Source organism: Magnolia sinica, chromosome 12 (assembly GCF_029962835.1).
Source record: "Magnolia sinica isolate HGM2019 chromosome 12, MsV1, whole genome shotgun sequence".
Lineage (NCBI taxonomy): Eukaryota > Viridiplantae > Streptophyta > Magnoliopsida > Magnoliales > Magnoliaceae > Magnolia > Magnolia sinica.
In genome coordinates, this window is record NC_080584.1 from 6,527,563 (window position 1) to 6,544,917 (window position 17,355).

At 40.0% G+C, this 17,355-nt stretch overlaps 1 protein-coding gene across 1 annotated transcript; it reads right to left on the minus strand.

Moving 5' to 3' along the window:
* Window positions 1-5,003: 5,003 nt before the first annotated feature.
* Window positions 5,004-16,693, minus strand: LOC131220846 (pentatricopeptide repeat-containing protein At1g30610, chloroplastic). The gene is made up of 9 exons (XM_058215692.1): window positions 14,606-16,693; window positions 13,952-14,143; window positions 11,785-11,866; window positions 10,980-11,171; window positions 10,179-10,292; window positions 8,325-8,415; window positions 7,917-8,074; window positions 6,168-6,599; window positions 5,004-5,501 (listed from the first exon to the last, which is right to left on the minus strand). The coding sequence occupies exons 1-9, from the start codon at window positions 16,315-16,317 to the stop codon at window positions 5,100-5,102; spliced, it is 3,375 nt and encodes a 1,124-aa protein (XP_058071675.1). The 5' UTR covers window positions 16,318-16,693; the 3' UTR covers window positions 5,004-5,099.
* Between the last annotated feature and the right edge of the window lie 662 nt (window positions 16,694-17,355).

The window sequence follows — 17,355 nt, forward strand, 5'->3', positions numbered from 1 at the left end:
GCATTTGGAGAGAGCACGTGACTTTCTTAGAGACTATGAAGCCATACTCAAAGATCAAAAAATCATTTAAAGATTGAGATATTGTCGCTTATGGTAGCATAATGTATAGAAGATTTTAAATTTTAATAAATGTATCACGAGAAGGTTGCCAATTCGATTACAAATAAAAAAGAAAAAAAAAAAGGTCGCTATTAATTAGAAGACTACTTGTGGAAGCTATGGAGTCTTATGTATGACCATCGCCTCTCTAAACTTATAAAAGCAAAATTAAAAGAAAAAAAAAAAGAAGAACTCTAGGTCTCTTGCCAACATAATCACATGACTCTTTCAGTCCAATATTGCTTATCTTTCGTCTCATTGATACTTATCTTAATTAGTTTAATCTCAAATTTTTTTCACTTATGTCCAACATTGTATTGCAGTAAGCTCGGAGTATTTAGATAGTTTTTTAAAGTGTAGTTTTTTATTTTTTAAAAAAGTTTAGTTTCGGCTTCTGTCTAGTGAACCACTGCAACAAGTCGGTTAGTTTAGTTTAAATATCCATAACCTTCTTTTCGGATTTCTAAATTTGCTGAGTTTTTAGTGATTCTTCGATCACGATCTGTTAACCAAACACGATAATCGCCTCATGACCATCTGATTTTTTTTTTCTAGCAACTGTCTCACTATTGTCTAAGTTTGAAAGATTGTCACGATTATTGTCGTTTCGCTAGCTTAGACCATTCTTAGTAATCTCTTTTACTTATTTATCTTTTGTTGATTGTTTCTATATTAATAGAATTGGAGCCAATTATTATTATTATTATTTTTTCAATCTTTATTGCTTTTGTTGAGGTATGCAATCAAGCTATCACCGTTATAAGAAAAGTCTTTATTTTCAAGACAAAAAGAATCCATTAAAAAGACTAATCCTCCCATTCGCAAATCATTTGATCACATTACTAATTGGTGGCTAAATAAATAGCTAATCTTTATAGATTTGGTCTTAATCAGTCTATCTCTGCACCTAGGGTCACAAGGTATTTTATTCTATTCGAGTCGAATATAACTCTGGTGCGACCATCACTTAACATACTTGTTCATTCCTCTTGTCACCGATTCTTGTGAGAGCCAATTAGAATGTATTATGTGTAATTAGGAAGGATTTACATGATTTATTAGAGAATTTTCAAGGGTGGATGGAGAGGTTTTGCGGCAATACAACTAGTATTCATTGGGCAATGCCATGCATCCACTAAGCAGTCAAGTGAAGATTTATTGTGCTGAAGCGGTTACAGGACAGATGACAAGTTTAGAAGCAAAGAAGGTCAAGTAGTACTAAAATGGTTATAACTACCAAAACGTGAGAAGCATTTAGATGTACAACTTAAGGCTATAAATAGCAAGATAATTCAGCAGAAAAAATCGTTTCATATCAACTAAATTTATCTTTAAATTATCAGTCATTTACATATTTTAGTATTATCCTTAACATTACCAATCAATTACATTCTATAGTGTAATAAGCTTTTCACATTCCTTATTATAATTTGTAGCAATAATCAAGTAGTTATTAAACTTTATTTGTAATTTGAGTCTACAATCATATGCTGGTATAGTTCAAGTATTAAACAAAGTTTTCTATTTAAGAAGGTGTTTTGCAATTGTTCTTTGTGACTGACTATAAGGTTTTTTTATTTTTTATTTTTGGTTCTTTTATTTGTATAAAAAATTCTTTTGTATAAAAGACAAATGTGTAACCCATTTTCAGAGGATGAACTCTATCTTCTAACTATCGCCTAATTATCATTTAAAACACTGCGAGTGGTTGAATATGCGATTGATATTTTTGATTTTGGTCACAAACTACGTATCTACCCATCTTAGTGCTTGGGGTCATAATTGTTCAATTTGAATTAGGCCGCACATTCAATTCTAGCATGCCTATATTTATCATGTGACTGAATCTGTAAATCAAAGAACCAACAATAATCACACGTTTAATCGAAATGGCTAACACATAACGAAAAACTAACATATGTAGTGTCGTTTGATATGCCACGACTGTCTTAGAGTTTAGATGGTTATCTCTATATCATCAGACCAGAAGAGTGACTATAAAGATCTCCCTCTCTATGCAACCGTCTTGAAGTGTTAAAAATATGAGAAATATCGAAAAGTTCTAGGCTCTCACCAACTCAACACATATCAAATCAAATCTACATTGCAATCCTACATATATTTTATCTTAGCTTATTTTAGCATATGACAAATTGTTTACATTGCTATGTTGGACCAACTTTAGCATAGGAATAGTGTAATCCATTAGTTTACATTACTACGTTAGACCAAACTTGAATAGGAGTGGTATAATTCGCTTCCATTTGAACCAAGCGCTAGATCATAAGGAATGGATTTTATTTTATGTTTTCTAATAGTATATTTTCTTTCGTCTACGCCTAATTCATTAAACTAAGGAAGACTTCTACAGCCTCGCCATCTATAGCACAGACATTGGATTGCCGATGGATACTTTGTTAGTTTTTTTTAACTTTTATTCCAATCAATGCAATTGAGTTTTTTTTTTTTTACTCTTAAATTATGTGAATCAAATTATCTCTACCATTATGACGAGAAAAAATCATTTCAATTGAAAGTGAAAAAGAACTCATTAGAAGGACAATCCCTCTCCTTCACAAATCGTTCGACTGCACATACAACTTGCCAAATAGAAGGCCAAACTACCTCAATTTTCAATCATAGACGACTGCCCATGGTCTCTCTATTTATCTTGCTGCTTGATGTCAAAGGCTTTGGCACACTTAGTACAATACCACCATCCAAAATTTAAACCAAACACATATATACACGTGCACACACATAAAGGCACTCTCAAATCCAACCAATTGAGTTATACCTTATGTCCTACCAGCATAAAGAATTATGTTTAATTAATGTTATAAATGCAAGGTAGAGACAGAAAGGGAGTTGTTGGTTTGGGTGAATCCGATGGGGAATATCTGCAACTACCACGTAAGTCACCCCATATAGACCCAAGACCCAAAAATCAGCTTCATCTTTGATTAAGGTGGACCACACAATTAGAAACAATACACAGGACGAAGCTCATCTTCCAAACTATTTCCCTTAATGTGGCCCATCTGAATCACCAATGAGCCTTTTTTTATGCCCATAACTAATTTTTAATGTGTAATTTAATAGTGGGAATGGATTCAATACAATCATCATGGTGGGACTTGTAAAAATCAAGGGTGGATGCCTCTCTCAACTATTTTTATTTTGTGGCCCACTTGAATCACAGCGGACTAATTTTTTGGATATTGGCCTAAAATGAGATAACGCATCTTGAATGTTACCCATCACAGTGGACGCAGTAAAAACTCAAAAGGGTGAGCGTCCAAAGTCAGGTGAAATAACTCCCATGTTTGGACGTCACTTCCCAAAGTAGAAGCCGATTAGGGGCAACGGTACTATGAGATTGACCTCACGGGAACTCCTGTGGGCCCCACCATGTGGCATGTCGGACACGGAAACGTATTGGCTACTCCCCCTGCCACCAGCCAATGGCTGGTGCTCGGTGCTCTGTGGGCCCCACCATGATGAATTTGTTTCATCCATGCCGTCCATCTATTTTTAAAAAATCATTTTATGATATGAGACAAAACATGAGATATATACCAATCTCAAGTGGACCACATTACAGGAAGCAGTGTTGAATGAACGTCCAACATTAAAAACATTTTGTGGGCAATAAAAGTTTTGGATCAAGCTGATCTTTGTTTTTTCCCTTCATCTGGGTCTGTATGACCTAATCAACATATTGGAGGTCAAATAAACAGTACAGTGGGCCTTAGGAGGATTTTAATGGTGGATATCCGATCACTATTGTTTTCCTGTGGTGTGGTCCACATGAGATTTATACTACTCTCATTTTTGGATTAAGCCCTAAATGATATGTAAAAATGGATGAACGGCATGGATGAAACACATACATCATTGTGGGGCCCACAGAGCACCGACTACCAGCCACCGGGCTGGTGGCAGGGGGAGTAGCCAATCCGTTTCCGTCGGACATGCACACCACGTTTGTCATAGACAACGGACGGCTGTAACAAATTGGCTCCATTCAAAGGGTTCAGATCATCTTATCCACATGATTCTATCCAAATGTACCGTACTATGGAATCAACTATCTGGATCTGTGATTGGGTGGGAGTCCCACGTAGCATTCAAAAGGTTTGGGGCCGTTCTTTCGATGGGACATCAGCAAAAATCTATATACTGTTTCAGAATTTTTCAATGCCCAAAATACCCTCAACGACCGAATTATGAAAATACCCCTCCACCTATAATGCAAGTTACACAGTATCCATCCCCGGGTTACACGTCACCCTACTGGGCCCTTGGGTTTCATCATAACCGTCGGTTGGTTAATACCATCCAATCAGTACCTTTCATGCTCTTTTATCAATTCGCTGGTGGGCACAACTAAAAAGCTCGATTTCAGATATGGGGAGTGATCACATGTGCTCAAACCGTGAAAGGCCCACCCTTGATATGTATGTGGAATCAGAACCGTGCATCTGGTGCACCCCATCGTGTGCATCATACATCCAAAGAATCATCTCTATCAAAAACTCAGGTGAGACACACGACAGGGAGCAATGTAAAATCAATCCTAAAACCTATATATTAACTTCTTGTGCTCACCTAAATTTTGGTGTCCCTTCATGCTAGTGGGGGCACACCTACGACTGGTTTGGATGATGTATACGCAACATGGTGGACCCCACATTCCATCTGGAAGTTTCTAAGGTGGGCGTCCTGTCCCCCTCACCAATGTTTCCCATTTCCCCTCTTGCTGTGGCCCACCTTATTTATGGATCAGGCTGTATTTTGAGATCTAGGGCTAAAATTTCGGAGTGCATCTAATGGATGGGTTGGATTTCACTTACACATCACAGTGGGCCCAAACTACTCAAATTACCATATGAGAATATATGTGATCATTCCCTTAAAATAACCAGTGATCAACAAGCAACATCATATGCAACCTTAAGAACAAACAATTCTTTCCATCAAGACCCAAATCTTGAATTTCAATAAGACATCCCCTCCAGATCAGACGGCGTCTGTCTGATCTCTAGCGGGCCGCTTGCAGCTGTTTTTACATGGGTTCTAATGAATTCTCTACAAGAAGAAACCAGATTCTCAAGTATGGAGTTTGGTCTATCATTTTCAGCAGTAAGGGTACTCACCTCATGAACCAACCTAACAAGATCATCCTCCTGAAAGCGATCAGCATTCCCATTGAATAGATCCAACCATACCTTCTCAGAGAAAGTGTGTGGGCCACTAATCTGATGGTCACAAATGCAGGAAATGGCTGCAGAGACTTTGCCATCTTGTAGTTTCGCGCAAAACCTTTCTTTTATAATAGGAAGTGGCACAGGCCGGCCTGATCGAATCAAGTGATCTGAAGTCGCCTCCAATGACTGGCCCTGAATGGTGTTGGAAGAAGACTTTGTTAGTGATTCCTCATAATATAGCCTATGGCTTCCTATGCAATTGATACATGGACCCACCACATTTGGACCATGGCCAAAAATTCATGCATGGTCGAGCAATCCAAATCGCTCCATCTGAAGAGAAGATGGCCACCGCCTGTCTTTGGGTGAAAAGGTTAGGATTGTCTTATGGGCCTAATTGGTCCACTGGATGTGTGATCCAAATCTCATACATATGCTGCATGTCCCGATGGAACTCGTGGATGAAAAGTCATGCATGACTGGTATTACTATGCAAGAAAAATAGAAGCTGCAGCATTTCCAATCAGGTCATCATTCAGCTGGGCCCACCTTTCAGTGATCTGGACAGTCCATCTAGTTTGCCTATCGAACTCCAGACGTCCAAATCAGGGGACTTCTCCACCGCCCACAGCCAATAGGCAGTATCACATATGGAATAGAACTAGCGACACGAGGCATTGTCTGCTGCAGCAGCATTGTACATCCACATCCACACCACTGAAAGGCGGGACCATCTGTAAAGAAGCGGGCCCAAGTGAAAAGGCTGCTAGTATGGACCTAACATCATGTACTTCCTCCAACCCGACATTATAACTAAATCAACAAGCACTACATAGAATTAAAATCCGCAGAAAATACCTTTCCAGCCCTTGAAGCTTCCAAGATCATCCGTAGGTGGCGCTTCGGATTGAAGTGGTGCCCGTGATGCAGCATCTCTCGATAGAAGCTCCCAAAATCATCCCATCGTTTTTCCGCAGCACTTGCCTCCAACATGGTATTGAATGTGAAGTTATCTGGCAGTACTCTCTCTCTAGTATCAGCTCTGCTGCTTAAGCAATTCGAGCCATCCAATAGCTTCTGAAATAGATCTTTAGCTTCTTCAAACATGCCGTGTTCTATATACGCTTTCAGCATGATATTACAAGTGACTACATTCGGGGAGCAGAACTTGTGCATTTCATCAAAGATGTACGCTCCGTTTTGGACACTTCCTGACTCTAGACAAGCTTGAATCAATCCAGTGTACGTCACAACCAGTGGCTTCTTTGCCACCTTGCAGATTTTTTCTACCTGAGAAAGAAAAATGATAATTTGTTGGTAAACAGGCACGCGGACACACCCCACTATCCAGACCATTTAAACTGTGGGTCCCATTGAGGATGGAGAATATATCTAAAAGCACTCTAATCAAACAACACTAACCATCTGTGCCTATCAAATGAGGGCCTGTTTGGAATGCCGGATTAAATTGTGTGGAATTGCATTAGGTGGAATTAACACATTGTACAATGATTATATGCCTGGAAATACCATGGTATTTTGACTGCCCAAACACACATTTGGGATCAAATTCTTCCTTTGGAAAAAACATTGTATTATGTGAAACCTGCGTTTGGTGTACCATGGAATTGTAATCAACAGACCAGATTTCACAACTGATGCCGGTCACCTATATGCATATGCAACTCAATTTTTGCATGTAAAGGATGCATATAGATGGATGGCATGGATAAAACATATGCATCAACTTGGGCCCACAAATGTAATGGAATTCGAAATCCACCAGAAATCCCGCCATATCCCCTGCCAGGACAGGATGATATGATACCTGGATTAATCCAATCCTTCCTGTCGTTTCCAAATGCCGGCTGGAATTTACATTGGACAAAATGCAATTCCATACCACCTAGTCCTACATTCCGAACAGGCCCTTAAAGAAAAAATAGCAATGGTCCAAATTTGAAGGGAAAAATCAGGTGGTAGGTATTATTAGCTTCTATGTAAATTTCCAGTTACTGTCCATACACAGTTGGGTCAGTGTTTGGTCAATCCGGATTGCCACACAACCATGCTAAGCACACGGTTGAGAAGCAACCACCACTTTAAAATGGGCCAGAACTAACATAGGAGTCTAGAATTAGGGAACCCTGCTAAGGCACGTGTGCAAGATCCAGTCCATTCATCAGGTGGGTCCAGCACGTGTGCAACGCGGACAGAAAATTGGACGTCTGGTCATCAGGTAGACGATGTGTATGACGGATGCAGACAGCTGGCAGTTCCTTTTAACTGGCCTTTTTTTTTTTTTTTTTTCCCGCAGATGTATGGCCCACCTGATGACTGTACATGGCTGATTTCCAGACCCCAGTATGCATACATGGTGGTACCCACGTAAGGAACAACTCGGATCAGACACCTGCGAGTAGGATTCCAAACTACTCTCCCAAGTAGCTTTTGCATTTCTATGTAGTTCAAATGCCAATGTGTTGCGTTTGTAGGGGCATCAGAGTCATGCATAAGGTGGGCCCCACCATGGATGAACCGGTTGTAGGTCTTCATATCACACAACATTGCACATCTGTGTATGACAAAACAAAATATGAGATAAACCTGCTGCAGTGCTTCTTGGCACCTTCCAGCACTGCAGAGACATCGTGCGAGGTCGTAATAGAGGCTGGCAGAGCCCACTATTCCCCGTCTTTCCATATCTTGAACTACCAATATGGCCTCATCTGTTTTCCCTTCTCTCCAAAGAGTATTCACAAGAACTGTAGAAAGATAAATCGAGAGAAAGGCTGTCATATAAAAGAACACAAACAAGGATTGAAAATCGGTTTTGCCCTACCATATCATTCACCACCAAAACTAGTTCGTATCGCCCCATGTCGGGCCAATACATTCATATAGTTTATGGCTGAGACCAGTTCATATCGGGCGACACGTACTGGTTTCAGATAATAGTTTAAACCCTGAATAGAAATGTAACAATCAATGCGTAACTATGGCCCACTCAAGTACCTTTATAATTCAAAGCATTTGGAATAGAGGTCTTCTCCGCTTTCCGGAAGAACTCATGCACCAAGCTGTACTTGCCGCATGCAAACATTACCTGTTGAAGTAACACGTGCTTTAGTAATAACAATGATCAATAACATTCCTGTATCTTCAGAATTTGTGCGTGCAAATCAACAATTCACAACATGAAATGCCAAGGGACATGTATCGTGTCACGATGCACTTTGTTTGTACAAGAGGGCCCTACAGTTCAGTGATCCAGATTGTTGATCAGATAGGCAACAATGTGGACAGTACATGTATCAATAGTCTTCCAGATTCGAAGATCCTAGCCATCCAATCTTTGACAGTTTCACAAAAGGGGTTGGATTGGGTCCGGTGCCATTGAGGGGAGCTCTGGAACACAACCCATTTCATAATGAGTTTACATACTAGACCCAAGCCTGACCAATTAATGATTGGGTTGGGTTCAGCTCAAGTCCAAGAAACATAAGCTTGACAATGTATTAAATCGGCAAGGTCAGGTCTAAGAGACTACAAAGGTGACCCATTTCTGTAGTGAGTCAGGTCCAATTAAGGTCTAGGTTGGGTCTAAGAATTACAATGAAAACTTCATGCCATGAAGCGGATCAAGGGAATGATGCAAGAAAGATCTCATATATGCAATGATATATTATTATTATCAAATAATAAACTAATGCATGAAGACGTGCATCATGCAAGACACATGGTTGTATAAATCGTTTTGTTGTATGTACGAAAGGGTGTTAAAAATTGGTCTAATAGGCAGGATCCGGGTCTGAGTCATCCAAAACCAAGCAACTTAAAAATCAGATGTGAGGTGGGGTTAGGGTCAAATCAGTTTAAAGTGGTTCCAGGTCCAACCCATTTAATTACGGACCATGCTAGCATACCTCGTGTAGGTACACGGAGGGATGACTCTGCTAAAGGGGAACGCTGCATGGGGTTATCACTTTATGGAGAACGGCTAGACTCGTATGTTGGTTTTGCACCATAAAGAAACTGGAGGTGACTCATCCTCTCAATTGGCACTGACATGGTGATGTCCAGAACATCCAAATTGTGGTTCACATGTGGAATTTTGGATGAGAAATCACCATGATCAATCAATCCTACCCATCTATTTATGCCTACCAAATGGATGGTTGAAATTTAAATAGTGTGCGCGCTCCAAATTTCAATAGAAAAATCAGATGATATTGTCTTCTTGGTGCAATTTTTAAGTTATGCTCCATTCACAGTTGGCTAAGAGATTTGGACGGTCTGGATTGCCATATCACTATGCCATTTGCATGTTTGAACAGTCACCACCCTTTTTTTAAATAGTGCAAAACTAGTATTGGTGTCTATGCCCCCTTGTGGCGCTCGTTAGCAGAAGTTATAAACAAGTTATGCTACTGTTTTCATTTAATAACCAGGATGATGTTTTGGACCCAAACCCAACCCAAATGATCAAAATTCAGATCCAAACCCATTTATTGTCAGACCAGGTCCAATGACCAGTTCAGACAATGGGACCCAAGTGCGCCTTACCTTTTATCCATACCATTGCTATACTTTTTTCCTTAACTGTCTATTTTCAGAACACCGATAGGACTTTTGTCTTCCAATCTAGGGAATTTTTTTTTTTTTTTTTTGGGTGCGTTCCCCATGCATGATGGAGCATCGGATCAACAGCCTGGACTGTCAAACCATGGGGCCATAAATGTATGGACCAATACTTTTGCGTTCAGGTGCATCATGACCTATAGGGTCCCTTTTCCCAGCAACAATCCCAGTATCGCACCTCTCCAAAAGGGTCTTAGTGAAAGAGCAATGAGAGAAGGCAGCTATTACCTCCATGACAAGGCCATATGTTGTACTAGAAGGCGGCATATGTCGCTGCTTTAACTGCTGCAATACCCAAAATGCTCCCTCCCATTGTTTCCGCCGAACACATGCATTTAAAACCTACAAGAACAATGGACAGGCAACAACCACTGATCACCATATGAAACTAATAACAGAATCCATCTTACCTTTAAATAAACAGCAAACAAGAAGGATTTATGAACTTTTTATTGATAGACACCAATATTGTCCCTATGCACCCATTCCATCCAAGTCAGGCCCATGATCCAAACATTTTATCTAATGGGTCCCATAGTGGATGAGAACGCCCACAAATCTCCCAGAATGGAAATCCTAACCATCTTTGGCTTTTTTCAGGACCATTGCTGTATTCATTCTTAACCGTCTATTTGTAGGCCATCGATCAAAAGGCTATGATTTCTAATCTGAGAGGTATGGTACAGCTCATCAAATCAATGGTCTGGATCACTAAACTATAGGTTCCACCTATACAGATTAGGCACATCGGGACACTAAAGACCATAGTTTGAAAAATAATCTGATACAACTCAGTATCGCCTGAGGTAGAATTGGTTTTGGTCCAAAATGAAATGAGTCACTACGCTGAAATGGGCCTGACTTGGGGCGAGTTTGTTCCCCAGGCTAGTCGCACTCTGAAACCGCTACTGAAATCCATGATCAGGACCCAAAGATTCCTCACAAACAAGATAAACATCTAACAAAAACTTTTAGATAGAATTGCAGAAGCCACAGTCACACGATGAATGAATAGCACAGTTGACTTACAGCATTGTAGATGACAATATCTGGCTCCAACCGTGGGTCCCACTTTTCGAGCATCCCCATCTTGAATTTCTTCTCAGGAAGGGTTCGCATGCAATCAATAACATCAAAAAGTTCCTTCATATAGCCCGCTTGTCCAAGAGTGACAGCAATGCAATGATAAGCTGCCAGGTCAGGATATGATGATAGTTGTTGCTGGAGAAAAGAAAATTAAATGAAAAAACTGTAAGTTCCAATGTTTGTAAAATGAATTGCAGACTATATACATTGGAAATTAAAGCTTTGCTAAGCACGATAAAGCTAATGTACACCACACGTGCCAGCCTGGCATGATAGGTTCAAGATCCAATCCATCTGTTGGGACTGCACCACTATATTGATGCCCCATTACAAGAATCAGGTTGACCCACTGGTCAGGTGGGCCATAGTTTGCAAAACATTGTATGGCTCTGACCTCTGAGAAACTTGGCTGAAGTTTTCTAACCATCCACCCGTTTCCAATATTGGGGCCCACATGCTGAGTGGACCAGATCTACTTTTGGGAAAACATGTACAAGGTTGAACCAACTAATGGATGGATTGGACACGCATTTGTGCTTATCGAAGCTCAGGAAATTATATTTAAATCCTATGCATTTGACAAATAAACCTCATTTTTTCTACTTTCGGCAGTAGACTAGTACCAAAAGTGCACTATTCTAATACCAAAAGTAGAAAAATTGGAGAATTTATCAAATGCATAGGGTGTGGGTATTGATTTCCACACACAATTAGTGGAAATGCTATAAGAAAATAGGACATGTATTACACGCATAGCATGAAAAACGTTAAGTGCCTCCACAGGCCGCTTCGCCTTCCCGAGCACATCAAGTACTGACGTGTAAATATATCTGCAAAATATGAGTGCTGTTTAATCGAAGGATGTGATTGAATGTCAAAGATCACAAAGTTATGATGGAAGTAGGAAGGAACAAGTTATGGCTGACAATGAGCGGGGTTGACCCACGAACCAACCAAACTGAGCACTTGAAAGCCACGTCTGATTTTTTCAGATCAGGCTTGGGTTGGGCTGACACTGACCCGAACCGGCCAGACCTATCTTATCGAGAAGGTCTCAACTCCAACCAGTTGGACAATAACTTACTGCACCCAGCCAACAACATCCAACCTCACCATCCCCATCCACTGATCTAGTGAGCCACACCATAGGAAACAATGTATAGCCACTGATAAATAAAATTACAAGTGATGTCCACATAATGAGTGATTGGGGTTATTTTTGTTTGCATTTTGCGATCCTTGTGGAGGTTTTATATATATATATAAAGAGCAGTATACACTAACCATGCACTTGCTCTGTTGGTAGAGATGTGTGGAACCTTGTGAAACTCTCCAATTTGAGCCTTCTCCATTCAATTTTTTTTTTTTTTTTTTTGGGTCAGTGGATATGGTCGACCAGACTTGAGCTTAAGAATCTAGTAACAGGTCAGGACTCAGGCCTGGTAATATCATTTTGGGCCATGGGTCACGCTCGGGACTGGATTCCAGGGCTCGTGCTGAGCTCAACCCAACTGAACCTATTGCCACCACTAGGAATGGTTTTATGGAATGATGGCATCAATTCAATACATGGGATTCAGGATAAAAGGCACAACCACACAAAGGCATAGAAGAAAAGAGAATTGTGTATATATATATATCTGTGGAGAAAGATAGATGTCATTTTATCTTCAAGCTGGATTCTGTTTTTGCCGCACCATATTAAATGGTGGTGATCCATCTAATGTGCAGTGGAATACATGTAAGTCAATTGAAAGAGGTGAAATAGCGGGCTCTATTGTGGATTGAGCACAGCCAGAATATCACCCTGACCAGATAAAATTAACATCTGAATTTTCCCATTGATCATTTTCTCTTTCAACAACTCATTCGATGGCCACCAATTGGACAGTTGGATCATTAGATCAGTGTGCTCTTTGGGCCACGCGCAATCCACAAAATGCCCCATGATTTAGACCATCTGCATTGGCATGCATGCATATCATGTATACGGCATATGAATCACCAGCATTTAACACAACATGGCAAACGCAAATCTAGCCCTTTATCTTCAGTGATACTTACAACAATGATGATGTTACTTAGAAAACATCCCAAGTACATGAAAATGCTCAGCATAGCTTCTAAGCTCCAGATATAAGGTATCAGCTTTTCTTTTTTAATTCATGCTGGTATTAAGCACTGTTGTCAAATTGTAAGATTTATTATTCGAATCGCATTGTGTACATGCCATATGCAGCCCAAAATCGCTAGTATGCCATAATCGCATGATTATCTTATGGACTCGTACAAAACAGACAATAACGGTGGACCCTAATGGGGCCCAAATTACATTAAAAAAGCATTTTTTTTCCATTTTTATCCATTTTTCATATTTTTTCCCCTTTTGTTAAAAATCCTCATTTTTTTCTTTTGAGAGAGAGGATTTGGGGATTTTGATATTCAAAAACCCGAATCAAAGAAATCAAAATACCTGTTTCATCGGTCAAGATAATCAAATGCTGCTTTTTCCAATGTGATTCACACTTGCAAAAGGTAGAAAGAACATAAATTATTCAAGGGTTCTTTTATGTTTTATGGTAAATTTCTTGAAAGACGGTGTAAAGTCAAGAATAATTTAACACTATCACCATATGTTACCACACTCATTTGCCAATATCGTGATATTCACTACTTATGTTGGTGCATGTTGATGGAAAATGGATGATTGATTCGTTCTAAATTTTTCTTCATTTATTTATATCTTTTCATATTTCTTTCAATTTTTCTAAGGATTTTTTTTTAAAAAATCTTATAACTTACAATACAATTTGCAATTCATTTTGAATCAACCCCTATTATGATTTGTGATTCGATAATGATTATGACATCATTTAAGAAAGCTAAGCATATAACAGACTGGGGAAAAAATTTACTTGCTCTTGTAGGACTTGAAACGATCACGTGATTGAAGCCATTCGACAACTTGCAATGCCCGTCTCCAGTTCCCAAGTGCACCCAATATCTGGACAATTCTCAAAATGGAATGATCTGTGAATTTGATTTCCGCACTGTGCATCATCTTTGAGAACTGCCACTCCGGCAAATTGACATCAGTACCGTTCAACCTTTAACAACAGAAAGGTTTTGTAGTTAATCAGTACAACTGAAGTCTTTAGTACGAGAAATGCTAAGGAGGCTCACAAAGCAGGTTGCACCTTCTGCCTCACCGTGCAATGATCCGGACCGTTTAACTAGAGGTTCTCATCATAGATGCACCAACACTGAAAACACTTCACTCATCAAAGACCGCATTACACCTTTCATATAAAGAGAGTTAGAACAGCATTCTGCAAAAGCAGATTTGAACTCATCTTCATATGGACAGTGAAGATCTCAGATAAGTAAATATTTTGCCATGTGCGCTATAAAAGTGGGACCTTCCAGATAAACAGTGCAGATCACCATTTGGCTGGACTAGGTGAGCTCCCTTGACATTGATCTATTCCATAGATGTATACTGAGATGTTATGTTCATAATCCTATTAGAAAAACATCTAAACAAGAAAATAAAGGCCTAGAACACTTACGACTTTGCTAATTTCTTGATTCTCTCTTCCATTTCCATCCGTAGGACCCGCGGCCTATTCCTGATGTCCGTGAATACTTCAAAAGACTGAAAAGCTTTCCTCTCCATTACCAACCCATTGCGATCATCATCTTCCATGAGTACCCGTCTTGACCCAAACACTTCCTTATTCCTCTTGGCTTGAACATATTTTCCGCTCGACCTTACATGCACTTCGTTAGTCATGGGGCCCACCTTCCTGGCTTCAACAGCATCCTTACGCAACCAGACCTGCCTTTCGCTTCTATTTTGTGCACGAACTTCTTTTCCACTGTCACGCGGATCCAATCTTGGCACCACTGTGCCATGGTTGGCAGTGTTTATTTCTATCTCATCTGCATACACTTCATTCTCCTCATTGTCGCTGTCTATCTCATATCTGTTTCTTACGAAGTTGTCTGCCTTTCCTTCATCCATTCTACTAGAGAAACTCCCCCTTCCCAAAATACTGTTATTAATCTTCGACTCCATGTCGGTTTCATCATCACTTCTATAAAAACTCTCACTTCCCAATATACCCTTATTAACATTGGACTCATTAGTCTTTGTTTCATCCTTTGTCCTAAAAACACTCTTCCGTCTGGGCATGACCTCATTAATGTTGAACTCATCCATCTTCCACTCTGCGTTATCAATCCAACCTTTTGCCCATGTTCCATCTTGTTGCAGCTGTTTCTTCCTCATTTCTATAGAATCTTTGTAGTGACCGGGTTCTCCTTCCCTTAAATGCCCATTACTTTCACCCCTTTTAACAACGTTGAATTTCCCATAGTGTCCTTTTCCTCTCACATCCTCCACTCTCTTACTGATACCTGACTCACCCATCTTCTTCCCTACACTTCTGACTTCGTCTTTTGTCCATTTTCGATTTCTTCGAACTACGGAGTAACCAACATTGAAATAACCTGGTTTTCTACTCTCTGGATCACCATCACTCCCATCTCTTTTAACACCAGCTAACTTCTGATACGATCTCAGTCCTCTATCATCCTTCAAATCCCTCTCACTTTCTCTATAACCCCATTTACCTTTACTTGAATCTCGACTACTTACAGAACGACCCTTCTTCGGAAACTCCCCTCCCATATCCCTCTCTCTTTCTTTGTAGACTAATCTCCCTCCACTTGAAACTCGGTGAGTCCCACCACCATCATTCTCCACCAACTTATCTGGCCGACGAGTGTTCTGATCCCGACCATCAATTTTCTCATCCATCCGGCCCTCACCTTGCTCCACAGAATCAATACTTTTCACCCGATGCAAATTTCTATCTGATCCACCCAAATCATCTTCTCCAACCAAACTCTTCTTCGAACGATTTCCATCTCTTCCTCGACTTACCTCTTTCACCCCACCATTCGTAACAGACTCCATAACCTTCAAATACTCATCGAACGCAGGCTCGAATTTGAACTCTTTCTCAAGAAACCCACCACTAATTGTACATTTCTCCGACTCTGTCCTCGACAGAGCACAAACAATTCTACAATTGGGTGCTCTTACATTAAAAATCTGAATCCTTCTTGCCCTATTCGCATTCAAGGCAATACCAAAACCAGGTTTCGGAGAAACCGAAAACCCATTAACAAAAGTAGGATTCGAGCGAGCATCGAAAAGGAAAAACCCATTTCTTTCCAAATTAAAAGTACCCATTTGCACATTTGCTAAAAACATCTCTATACAATCTCTTTGGGACTGAATAAAATGACAAAATTAAGCAAAATCTCTAAGAAAAATTCAATCTTTTTCATTTCTGTGAGACACCCATCAACCGTCTTGACAAACAGATGAGAGAGAAAATACGAATTAACAGAATAAAATCATAACCTGTCCAAGCTGTGAATGGAAACCCATCACGAACGGGTTTGCTGAAGGTGGGGTTTCCGGCAGTCACTGTCAGTGGGGCTCTACGTCTTTGTGGTCTATGGCAGTTTCTTCATGGGACTGCTGCTGCTCCTCCTCGCGGCGGCACTACCGCAGTTGCCCCTCTCGGCCGTTAGGAAGATAGCGTACATCACTGCATTGCTGGTCCACAGTACACTAGCCCTCAAAATGGGAAACGGATTGGCTCCCCTGCCAGTGGCCAATGGCTAGTGGTCGGTGCTCTGTGGGACCCAACATGATGTATGTTTTTCATCCATGCCGTCCATCTAGTTTTCTATATAATTTTATGGTATGTGACCAAAAAATAGATATATCCCAATCTCAAGTGGGCCACATTACAGGAAACAGTTTTGATTAAATGTCGACCATTAAAAAAATTTTGGGGGCCATAAAAGTTTTGGATCAAGATGATCTTTGTTTCTTCCCTTCATCTGATTCTTAATGACCTAATCGACAGATTGGATATCAAACAGTGGGCCTTAGGAGGATTTTAATGGTGGATATCCAATCACTATTGTTTTCTGTGCTGTGGTCCACCTGAGATTTATATCCCTCTAATTTTTGGGATCAAGCGCTAAAATGATCTGTAAAAATGAATGAACGGCAATGATGAAAGATATATTTCATAGTGGGGCCCGCATACCACCGACCACTGGCCACCGGCCTAGTGGCAAATCCGTTTCCCTCAAAATGAGGCTTCTGTACTATCTAATTTGTTTTTAATAAGTGGGTTTATTTATTTATTTATTAATTAATAAGGTGGGCCACCTCATCAGCAGATAAAAACCTTCTATGAACTGCAAAAGTTTTGGATCAATCTGATATTTG

Bases quoted from the DNA above. Each gene is read 5' to 3' on its own strand.
- LOC131220846 (XM_058215692.1), bottom strand. From the start codon at position 16,317: ATGTTTTTAGCAAATGTGCAAATGGGTACTTTTAATTTGGAAAGAAAT. The intron at 10,293-10,979 runs GTAAGTCAACTG...TTGTTCTTGTAG, and splicing joins ATATTGTCATCTACAATGCT to GTTTTAAATGCATGTGTTCG. The intron at 6,600-7,916 runs GTTTATCTCATA...TTTCTTTCTCAG, and splicing joins GCCAAGAAGCACTGCAGCAG to GTAGAAAAAATCTGCAAGGT.